This window comes from Calliphora vicina, chromosome 1, assembly GCF_958450345.1.
Source record: "Calliphora vicina chromosome 1, idCalVici1.1, whole genome shotgun sequence".
Taxonomy (NCBI): Eukaryota; Metazoa; Arthropoda; class Insecta; order Diptera; family Calliphoridae; genus Calliphora; species Calliphora vicina.
This window is the reverse complement of record NC_088780.1, coordinates 18,383,254-18,395,119: the sequence shown is the minus strand read 5'-3', so window position 1 is coordinate 18,395,119 and position 11,866 is coordinate 18,383,254. Positions and strand designations below refer to the sequence as shown.

Sequence of the window (11,866 nt, the reverse complement as noted above, 5' to 3'; positions counted from 1 at the left end):
CTACAAAAATTTTAAAATTTTTTAAAAAATTATTTGATTTTAGGCCACTAATGAAATATATGGAAAAGTTTCCATTGTTTTGTCAACCACTGTATATTACGTCATATTAAGTCGGTTCAAAATCGGAACAAATATTTTTTAATCCGATTTTTTTTCAACAAAAAATAATTTTTTGTCATCAAATTTTTTTGCAAAAAATTAAAAAAAATTTTGACATAAAATTTTTTTTTACAAAAAAATTATTTCATCAAAATGAGACCGATTTCTGGATGAATGGGTACGTCAGCAAAAAAAATTGGCGATACCAATCCACATGAGATCCAAAAGCGTCCAATGCATCTCGAAAATTTCAGTTTATTGTGGATTTTCGGCTGCAATGACAGCGGTCCATATTTCTTTGAGAACGGCGTTGACAGGCCATGACCATCAACAGTGAGCGTATATGTTTATACCAACCATTTTTCATACCCAAATTCAAAAGTAATTTATTTGTGTTTTGTTTTTATATAGATTTTTTATTGATAATTTGTTTACTTAAAAACATAAATTCCATTTCTATAAACATTTTTTTTGTGTGTTTTTTTTTGTAAATACAACAGATAAAAATTAATTTCAAAAAATATTTTTTTAATTTGTTTTGATTTTTGTGTGTGTATGTGTTCTGAAACATGGTACAATCAGTTACCAGGTACAATTATTAGAGAGAGTTTCCAATGTTCACCCCCAAAACGTCAAACTATGTATTTATTCACTTAACTTTTTTTAATTTGTTACCGCGATATTATATAAATTTGTAACGTTTTAACTAAAACTTACACACTTATTTAATATTTTATTAGTTTTTCTGCAATTGTTAGTAAATTAATGTTTGAAATTTAATTTTTTCGTAACAAAAATTTAAATTCAATTATTTTTTTTTTGACATTTCCTTTTGATATTTTTTAATTTTCTTTTGTTTGACGTTATAGGGAATGTATAATAGAGAACATACTTTCTAGTAATTGTACCTTGCTTGTTCTGCCATGTTCTGAAATAGAATTTTGTTTAACAAAAGAAGTAATTAAATTAAAAAGTAAAAGTAAAAATTGTTGCAGCCAAAAGCTTATATTGCATTATTAATAAAAAGTAGAGTTGTTTTTTTTTTTTTTTGTTTTGTAAAGAAAAATTTAACTAAAACTGTTTAAATAAAAGAAAATGAAAATTAATTGCTACTTAGGCATTGCTTAAATTTAAATATTTTGTTTTTTTATATCGTTTTTTTGTTTGTTTTGTATGGATTTTTTCTATTATTAACTAAATATTAAAAAAAAAATGAAAGTTTAGGGAAATTATTTTAAAAAAAGGTTTTAAACTATAAAAAAAGTAAAATCTTATTATGAAATATATATATAAAATAAAAACAGTATATGTATCATTTTCTTGTTGTTGTTGGTTGTTCAATTAATTGGTTTTGTATTATTATTATTATAATTTGTTACTTGTTGTTATTTTTTGTTTTTATTTTTTTTTAATGGTACGACGACAAGTTGTGACTTTTAAGCTAAGCTTAAAATGACTCACGAAATTACACAGCTGCTCTTCTCTTGAGGATTACCATTTTCATTTTCAATTAACAACAACAGCTGATGGAATATATCAGCAACAGACTAAAAACAAACAAAAATCATTTAAATTAAAGTATATTTTATATATTGTAAGCATTAAAAATGAATACCCAGATTTAGAAATACGATTGGAAAACAATTTTCAAATTAATTTATTGAAAATCATTCAATTTTAAAATGTTTCATTGTTTCCCAGTCGTAGTTCTAAATCATTCCCTTAAGCTTACCTCATTTTGTTTAGCCGAAGTTTCTAAAAATGCCGCACGCCACGATTCCGCTAATTTTCTACCCTCTTCCGTGGAAACTGTGCGTTCCTGATGTAAATCTGTTTTATTACCTACCAATACCACAGGTACACTAGACACAACAAGTTTTCATTATTAGTTTCAATTAATAATTTGTTAAAATCGTGTTAAAAACTTACTATTTTTTGCCCATAACATCTAATAATTTCTCATATATAATTTTTATAACTTCAAAAGATTTTTGACTGGTAATAGAATAGACCAAAACATAACCATGAAAATCCATACTGTATTGTACTGGAAATATACTATATTCATCCTGTCCAGCTGTATCCACCAATTTGACACCATAGTCTTGAGAGTTTACTCGTGTTACTTTTGTAAATGCTGGAAAAAAAAGGAAGAAAATTAATTTAAGGAAAATTGTTAATACAAGAAAAAACAAACAAGTAAGAGTGCCATATTCGTCTAAGCCATATCTTATATTCTCTTCATCAAAGTATACTTTAAGATAAAGATTGAAAACTATTTTTCGATTATTGGTCTAAAAATTTTGTTTTGGTGAAAAATTTTTTTATTTAAAAACCAATTTTAGTTAAAAATAAGTAAGAGAGCTATATTCGGCTGTGCCGAATCTTATATACCCTTCACCAAATTATACTTTAAAATAAATTTTTTTAAAATTTTTTTTTTCGTATTGTTTTTTAATTTTTTTTAAAAAAAGTTTTTTTTAAATTTTTTTAAAAATTTTTTGATGAAAAAAAATTCGGGTCAAAAAATATTTTTCCCGATTTTGACCCATTGTAGGTCCAACTTACTATAGTTTTATCTACATAGTTGCAATGGACTTTGAAATATCTATCATTAGATATCCATATTGTCTATATTAATGACTTAGTAATCCAGATATAGATCAAAAATAGGTCAAAAATCGAGGTTGTCCCGGTTTTTTGCTCATATCTCCGTTATTTATGGACCGATTTTGCTGATTTTAAATAGCAAACTTCTCGAAAGCATGTCTGACAGAATTATTGAAGATTTGGATCCCGAAGATATCTGGGGTCTTCAGAAAATTGATTTCAGCAGACAGACGGACATGGCTTAATCGACTCCGCTTCTATAAGGATCCAGAATATATATACTTTATAGGGTCGGAAATGAAAAATGTAGAAATTACAAACGGAATGACAAACTTATATATACCCTTCTCACGAAGGGTATAAAAATATTTCTTGAACAAAAAAATTTGGTGAAAAAATAATTGTTGATTTGAATTTACTTGGTTAATCAGTATATTACAAACATGACGTAAGTATATGTCGCGTGACAAATCAAACTAAAGGTTGTAAAACAAAAACCTATTAATAGCTCTCAATTAATTTAATTTAAATCAAGATTGTTATATTATACTTTTAATAAAAATTTAAAATGTTTATGGTAAAATTTTTTTATCAAAATTTAAAAAAAAAAATAAAATTTTTTATTAAAAAATGTTTGTTTTTAAATTTGTTAGAGAAACAAATTTTATGATATTTTTTTTCAAAATGTAAAAAATTTAATTTTATTAGTGAAAAAAATTTTATGAAAAAAAATATTTTTCCCGTTTTTGACTAGACTTACTATGGCGTTATACCCGCCATTGCAAAGGTGTTTGAAATATCTATCATTAGATATCCATATTGTCTATATTAATGACTTGTTAATCCAGATATACAGTGGTTGACAAAACAATGGAAACTTTTCCATTTTTCAAATATTTTTTTAAAATCATTTTTTTTTTAGTATTTTACTTGTATAGTTTTAATTATATAAATTAACTGAAAAACAAACAACATAATTAATTATATTCTGAAAAAAGGCAACAAAATTAAAACTATTCACTATTTCGCTACTGACAAAACAATGGAAACTTTTAAAATTCTGCAAGAAAGAAGTGTAAAACGAAAATAATTTTTAAAAGAACGATGTAAAAAGCATCCTGTTTACAGTTATTTTATTTTATTTTTAAATTCTAGTACTTTTTCACAATTTATTTTTCTAAGTTTTTCGCATAATTGCTTTTTTTCAAAGCTAACGAAAATGGCTAAAGTTAAGATTTGTGAAGACTTAAAAAATAAAATAATTAACTATATTAAAGCTGGTTTAAAACAAAAAAGTACCTGTGACAAATATTCAATAAATAAATCATCAGTTTCAAAAATTATAAAGAAATTTCGTGAGACCGGTTCTGTAAAAACTCAACATTTAGGTGGAAGACCTCGTAAGACTACTCCTAGACAAGATAATTTAATAGCGAGAGAGTTCAAGAAATTCCCAAAAATAACTCCTCGAGAGGTTGTTAATAGTCTAAAATTAGTAATAAGTACCCGAACAGTTAGTCGCAGGGCAAATGAGAATGGTCTTGGTTGCTATCGTCCTATGAAAAAACCACTCATTTCTAAAAAGAACCGTTCTGCTCGTCTACAATTTGCCAGGGATCATTTAAACTGGTCGATACAGAAATGGAATACTGTCCTCTTTTCCGACGAATCCAAATACAATTTAAAAGGCAGTGATGGGAGAACATTTGTAAGACGACCAAAGGGAAAAAGATTAGATCCAAAGTACACAAATAAGACTGTAAAGTTTGGCGGTGGCAATATTATGGTATGGGGATGTTTTTCAGGACAAGGTATGGGCCCAATTCATATTATAAAAGATACCATGACAGGTATAGGATAGAGAACCATATTAAACGATGTTATGTATCCATACGCTGAGGAAAATATGCCCCTAGTTTGAAGATTCCAACACGACAACGACCCGAAACACACATCTAGGGTTGTAACCGAGTGGTTACAATCCAACGAGGTACGTGTTTTGAAGTGGCCTGCCCAATCGCCAGATCTCAATCCCATAGAAAATCTATGGGAAATTGTAGATCGTAAAATAGGGACCCAAAATTACACCAGGAAGGAAGATTTATCTGAGGTGGTTATAAGGAAATGGCAAAATATTTCAAAGGAGACCATTGACTCTTTAATTGGTTCAATGCATCGCCGATGTGTAGCAGTTATAAAAAATAAGGGATACCCAACCAAATATTGAGTTATTGCAAAGTTTAGACCATATTTGTTAAAATAATACCTAAGTTTCCATTGTTTTGTCAATGCCGTAATAAAGAAATCTTTTAATTTTGTTTTCTTATTTTTAGAATTTAATTAATTATGTCCTTTGTTTTTTGTTAAATTAAGTTAATAAAAGTATACAAATAAAATACTTCAAAAATGTTAAAATTTTTTAAAAAATTATTTCAGATTTTAGGCCACTAATGAAATATTTGGAAAAGTTTCCATTGTTTTGTCAACCACTGTAGATCAAAAATAGGAAACAAAAATAGAGGTTGTCCTGGCGTACGAATGTCGCGTTCGGGACCATGAAAATGCCCATATACTTTATAGGGTCGCAAAAGAAAAGTGTAGAAATTACAATTAAATTTTAACATATTATAGAATTAAAAATTGTGCATTATTTTTCCTTATAAAGAAATAAATAAAATAGGTATAATCCATATTATTAATTCAATTTGTTTGTATCATTCTTAAATGGAAGGTTTCCAAATAGTTTAGAATGCTTCTTGTCTAGCCTACGAAAGGTAGCATGCAGGAATCTATAGCTGGATAAAAAATAATTTTATTTTTCTGCATAATCTACTTTGTCCAACGTTTCTCCAATTTTATTAACCATCAAAAAATTATATTTGTCGAGGTCATTAAAGTAGTTATTCGTTTGTGAGATGATTTCATCGCTTCCACCAAACCATTTCTTCAGTTTTGGCAACAAGAAATTTTAAACCAGGTCTACATCCGGTGAATAGGGCGTTTTTTTCAAATCCTCATTAAATCGACCCAATAAGTTGGCATAATAAGTTCGTCATTGACTGTTTCACTCTTTTGAAGGCAGTCAATGTGAATTATAACGCATGCATCCCAAAAAACGGTCCCATGACATTATTGACCTTCTTTGCCGCCGATTTATCTCGATAAATCTACTATTTTGAATGCAGTTTGGTCTCTGGTGTGTTCTGATGGATCCACGTTTCGTCCGCGCTTAAGAAATGGCGCATAATCTCATACATATTGCTGTTGAACATAGCCAAAAAAAACTCCAGCGATGTTGTCACACGATTGCGTTTGTGGTCGGTTGAAAGCAAACGCGCCACCCATCTTGCGGAAAGCTTTCTCATACCCAAGTAATCATTCTAAATTGATCATATGAGATGCTTATGGCTTCGACAATCTCTTGAACTTTCAATCTCAGATCGGCCAACACCATATCATACATTTTTCAAGCGTTTTGGGTATAGAGACCTCACCGCGGCTCCCATATTGCGGAAAGCTTTCTCATACCCATGTGATCATTCAAAATTGATCATGTGAGATGCCTATGGCTTCCATAATCTCTTGAACGTTCAATCTCCGATCGGCCAACACCATATCGTGAATTTTTTTCAAGTGTTTAAGGTATACCTCAACTAGGCTGGTTTTGGTTTCTTTCCGCAAAAAATAATGCTAAATGAGCACACGAAATTCATTTTTATCCACTTACTTCTCAAGTCCCGCGGTAGTCTGCTATCAATGGCTGACAAATACAAACTAAATGACGCAGCTTAGTGAATGGTAAATCGATTACGATTATGGTCGAAAATCGATTTTCAGGGTCTAAAAACGATTATATACTCCGATTTTTATGCTGAAATCGATTTTTGATAACGATTAATCGAAATAGAAATAAAATTCCGGAATTTTTAGTATTTTCTACGTTTATTTTTGCTTTTATTAAAATTTGCAATATATTAATCTTCAGCTGACATCGGAAAATATTCAAGGAGGACCTAATTTTTTCCATAAAATTGTTGTCAAATGTTTGCCGTTACCGTTTATAAAATGAGCATCTCAACATAAAGGAGTTATAATACTCTTCCAAAATATGATTTTAATCCGTAATTATAGCGTATATGGGTCATTTTAAAACCGATTATTGGGTTCGATTAATCAACTGTAAAAATCGAAATGAAAATGGTTGATCGAAACGCAGCTTTTTCATATTTTGACAGGAGTCAACTGACAGATGCCTGTTGACAGGAGCAGTGTATCCCTTTCAGTTAAGAGTCGTGAAATTTAAAAAGTCGCGGATTTATTAATCTGTCCTCGTACTTTTATTTTATTTTTTCACCTCAGGTGTTATTACTATGTAATATGTATTGTTAGTTGGGCCATTTAGGCTTACTATTAAAGAAAAAATTAAGGTTTCGACCAAATATATCAGAGAGATGGAGGAAAACACAATGGAATTAAAATTTCCAAGTGATATGTTCTAGGAACACAAAGTATTTCTAGTTAATATTAATTTTTCCATTATAATTTTATTAAAAACTGATAAAACTTTAGCCAATACTAACAATTATTATCTCCCCCTCTTCCTAGACGTTGATAGATACGAAAAATATGTACAGACAATTAACCTTGACATAAAACATTAAACGAATATTGAAAAAATTAAAAAGAAAGTAGGTTAAACTGGACTAGTAGTATAGAAATTGCATACAAATAATAAAGCAATATACAATATAGAATTTTTGTCTGAACTCAATATAAACTACGCAGTTTTGCAAAAACAAAAAAAACCTTAGTTAAATTAAACTATATGCGTTCTACTAAACAAAAAAAAAACTACAAACAATCAATATGTTGTTGTTAATCAAGCTACCAAGTAACCTTTCTCATAACAAAACCTTTAAATAATTATATCTGGAATAAAATTATAGGCAAATACGAACACACATATTAGGTACTTACTATTTTCTATTGTTGGATCATATGAATCGACAAATTGTCCCTCAACAAATTGTATACTCAAAGAGGATTTGCCTGCAAGTAAATAATAAACAAAAAAAAACGTAAATATTACATGGAATTTTTCCATATAAAATAAGCAAACAACAACAAAAATACCAGCAACATATAAATAAATAAAACGCAAAAAAAAGTAAGAAATAATAATAGTGTAAGAAAAAAATTTAAATAAAAAGACACACAAAAGAGAATTAAAAGAAAGAAAAAAATATTTAAGAACAACCAATCGACCAACCAACAACTTACCCACACTTCTGTAGCCCATCATGGCAATATTACGTTCTTTTGGTGGCATCTTATTAATTGCTTTTTTTATTCTCTACTGCACAATTATTGTCACTTAATACTTAATTAATGATATTTTCTATAAATTTATATTTTATTTATTGGTTGCAAGTTAAAATTGGGATTTTTTCCTAAATACCACAGCGAATTATATGAACCTCACCTAAAATCAGTGCTGTCACTATTTTTTCAGACCTCAGGCCCGGTTAATGTTTTCGTATCGCCAAAAAACCTCAACATTATATTACTAATGCCCACTGGGATTTATATCGTAGCCATAGGGATAACATAGAACCGAGATGTTATTATTAAAAACCTAACTCTTGCAAAAACAAAATACATGTTATTTATTCATTGTATTTTGTTGTTGTTTCAGACAAATAAAGCTTTGTTGTATTTTTATTGAACCATAGCGTAACATTGAGACGTCATTGTCAAATACCTAAGTCTGTTGTCAAAAACCTAACTCTGTATTTTGTTGTTGTATGAGACATATAATTTTTTGTATTTTTTTTTGACAAATCTGAGTGTCTCGTCTCTATGTAAAATTCTCTATGATCGGAGTACCGATCCTCATAAAATTTGTTAGTATGATTTAGGTAATTTATATAAAATCATTTGAGTTATGGTATGAAAATCGAATAATCAATTCTAAAAATCATTTTTTTTTATTAATCGATGGGTGAATTCCAAAATGTTTGTATGCAATGCAACCTTTAAAAGTCGAGCGATTCTTAACGCAACCGTGTAAACTTTGATAATATTTCATATCGCAAAATGTAGGAAAAAGTAAAAAACAGGTAGTATGAAAGTTTTTTTTAGATTTTAACTACGCGTTTGCATGCTTTGTCTTGATAAAGATATGGCTGCATTGCATATATACATTTCGGAATTCACCCCATCTGTATTTCAGGGATCCATAGTAAATGGCCTCTATTTGGGGATAAATCCATTAAACTGGCAAACCCTGCCTAAAATGTCTTTTTGTTATTAACATTATGGCGTTGCCAATACTTTGAAAAATCTATACTGAAGTTTTTAAAACAGATATAATAGAGAAATATACATAGATCGGAAACTTGAAAGAAAAAACTGAAATAAAAAAAATGCCTCTAAATAATAACACATACGAGTGTTGTTTTTGTTTTCACATAGTTATTTTTTTTCTAATACATTCTCACAACTGAGTTAGGTCTTTGACAGCAGAGTTTTCAATCTATATGTATTTATCTATAACATATATTTTAGATTTAATTATTAAAAAATTAATTACTTTAAAGTTGAGAAAATTATAATTTATTTGTGTATAAATTAAAAATGTAAACATTTAAAGTTAGAATTAAGAAACTGTGGCATCCTTAGTATACATATGTTAAATATATATTAGTTGTCTCTTTCTAACCAACTGTATGAAATAGAAGTAAACAGCTGGCCATTTTAATAGAGTGGCCAGCTCTTAATATAATTATTTCTTATAGGAGTTTTTAATGCAATAAGAAAATGTAAATAAAACTATTAAGGAAATATTGCAAATTTTATAACATTAAAAAATATATATATAGAAAAAAAGAAAAGTTCGAATAATTACCAAAAATCTATAAATATAAAAAACACATTTAACAATTGTTTTTAATTAATTTGTATTAAGTTTCAATCAAGGTTGGCTACCGATTCGAAACGGTTAAAAGATATTAGTAATATTAATTTGAATTTGTTAACGGTACTTTAGTGTTAATGGTATTTTGGCATATTTCGATAACGGTATTTTAGCGGTAATGGAGTTGCTGTTATTTCGATAACGGTATTTGAGCGGTTTAAAATATTTAATCAGAGGGTTCTGCAAATCCAAGGAATTGTGCTACTTCGACAGGATGAGTTCATAAATCCGCAGAACGTAGTGAAGTAGGTTAGTTTTTCCACTGAGTATCACTCAGCGAAGGTGAGCATAGTTGACCACTGACGGACCAATTGTCTTGAAGGTAGTTTTCAAGGTTTCTTTGTACATACCCCAAGTGCGGCTAGTGCTTTGAGACCCTGTTCCTATTTTGCAATAACAATTACAAACGCATGAGTTTAAGTATATTAGAAAACAAAGAATAACATACTCCTGCAATCTGGTAACGGGTTTAAAAAAAATTACATCAAAGAACCAAATTATTATCATTCAAACATTTTTTGTACCCACTGTTAAATTTACACGTTTTTACACCAACGAATCTAACGATCAAAACAAGAACCACCAATTATTGCAGTGCTGCCATATCTATACTAAACATATGTTTGTTGTTTTTTTGTTTTTTGACATACATTGACATTCGTATTGATTTTTAATTCTACTTGTAAAACAGAAAAATACAATTTTTTTGTTAGTAAATTAAATTTCTTTCGTGAAGGATTTTCGACGTTTAACTCTGGACCATGTCTTTGTCTATGAGACTATTTACGGCTTCACGCAATGGTAAAAGGAATTATAAATAAAACATTACAACATATTGTTGAAATAATAAAGAAATTAGTGTTTTTTTTAAATTGAGGTTATGGTCACTTATGTCATCAAAAGTGCAAACAATTGAATTTTAACAAGGAATTTAAGTGCAATTTGTGTTTAAACGCGGATTTTACTATGGATGAGATCTTTGAGAGGTTGAATACATGATAAATCTAAAATAAATATGTTGGGGCGTGTAAAAGTCGGTATTTAAGTGGTAGAAACAAGTGTTGTGAGTGGTAAGGGAAAGAAATAAAGTGTGCCGCAAAATTTTAACAATTTATACTATGAGTGTAAAATATTTAAGTCGTAGAAATATAATGGAATATACTAGTTAAAAACAAATGGTTTTAGTCAGAATTTTACCCCAAATACAGACAAAATTATAAAGGTTTCAAATACCAGAATACTTCGGATACTTATTAATAACTATATATTTAAGAAAAATCTTAATTTCTATTTGCTAAATGGTATTTATGCATTTATTTTTTCAGGCCAGCGCATGTTTGCTGCTAGTCCTCGTTTGATGAGCAGCACACCACAAGAAGCCAAAGACATTGTCCATGTTCCGGCTGGTTATAAATATGTCAACAACAAAGAGGAAAGCATGGATTTGAAGGATGTCACTGATAGAGCTGCCTCTACCATCTTCCTCAGTGAATTGATGCGCGGTTTTGGTGTTACATTGGCTCACATTTTCAAAGAGCCAGCCACCATCAACTACCCCTTTGAAAAGGGACCTTTATCGCCCAGATTCCGTGGTGAACATGCTTTGCGTCGTTATCCCAGTGGTGAGGAACGTTGCATTGCCTGCAAATTGTGCGAAGCCATTTGCCCAGCTCAAGCCATTACCATTGAGGCTGAGGAACGTGCTGATGGCAGCAGAAGAACAACACGTTACGATATTGATATGACTAAGTGTATCTATTGTGGTTTCTGTCAGGTAAGTTTCAAACAAATTCTATATTGAGAACAATGATTAATTGCATTTCTACAATTTTAGGAAGCCTGTCCCGTTGATGCTATTGTGGAAGGACCTAATTTTGAATTCTCCACTGAAACTCATGAAGAATTATTGTACAATAAGGAAAAGCTGTTGAGCAATGGTGATAAATGGGAATCTGAGATTGCCTCCAATTTGCAAGCCGATCATTTGTATCGTTAAGTTTTTCCAAAGATCAGTAGAAGAAGAGCAAGTGTTTCCTCTAAGGATAGTAATGAATTAGCTAAAAATAAATATAACAAAAACTGTGTATAAATGTGTTAACCATTTTAAATGTTTAAATAATCTTTCTTCGTTAGTTAAAAACTTAAACAAAAAAAAACAACAAAAGCTTTTTTTTAAAGTCA

The 11,866-nt window shown here is 29.4% G+C and overlaps 2 protein-coding genes across 2 annotated transcripts; one reads left to right on the top strand and one right to left on the bottom strand.

Annotated features, from left to right (window-relative positions):
• Positions 1 to 1,455: 1,455 nt before the first annotated feature.
• Positions 1,456 to 8,208, bottom strand: Rheb (Ras homolog enriched in brain). Its single transcript, XM_065499341.1, has 5 exons — positions 7,990 to 8,208; positions 7,687 to 7,758; positions 2,029 to 2,236; positions 1,832 to 1,961; positions 1,456 to 1,646 (listed from the first exon to the last, which is right to left on the bottom strand). Exons 1-5 carry the CDS (start codon positions 8,036 to 8,038, stop codon positions 1,557 to 1,559), a joined length of 549 nt encoding a protein of 182 aa, XP_065355413.1. The 5' UTR covers positions 8,039 to 8,208; the 3' UTR covers positions 1,456 to 1,556.
• A 2,116-nt stretch (positions 8,209 to 10,324) lies between these two features.
• On the top strand, positions 10,325 to 11,793 carry ND-23 (NADH dehydrogenase (ubiquinone) 23 kDa subunit). The gene is made up of 3 exons (XM_065515759.1): positions 10,325 to 10,486; positions 11,011 to 11,459; positions 11,520 to 11,793. Exons 1-3 carry the CDS (start codon positions 10,447 to 10,449, stop codon positions 11,679 to 11,681), a joined length of 651 nt encoding a protein of 216 aa, XP_065371831.1. The 5' UTR covers positions 10,325 to 10,446; the 3' UTR covers positions 11,682 to 11,793.
• The last annotated feature ends 73 nt before the right edge of the window (positions 11,794 to 11,866 follow it).

Bases quoted from the DNA above. Each gene is read 5' to 3' on its own strand.
- Rheb (XM_065499341.1), bottom strand. From the start codon at position 8,038: ATGCCACCAAAAGAACGTAATATTGCCATGATGGGCTACAGAAGTGTG. The intron at 7,759-7,989 runs GTAAGTTGTTGG...ATTTACTTGCAG, and splicing joins GATGGGCTACAGAAGTGTGG to GCAAATCCTCTTTGAGTATA. The intron at 1,962-2,028 runs GTAAGTTTTTAA...TGTTGTGTCTAG, and splicing joins GATGTTATGGGCAAAAAATA to TGTACCTGTGGTATTGGTAG.
- ND-23 (XM_065515759.1), top strand. From the start codon at position 10,447: ATGTCTTTGTCTATGAGACTATTTACGGCTTCACGCAATG. The intron at 10,487-11,010 runs GTAAAAGGAATT...TTATTTTTTCAG, and splicing joins ATTTACGGCTTCACGCAATG to GCCAGCGCATGTTTGCTGCT. The intron at 11,460-11,519 runs GTAAGTTTCAAA...CTACAATTTTAG, and splicing joins TCTATTGTGGTTTCTGTCAG to GAAGCCTGTCCCGTTGATGC.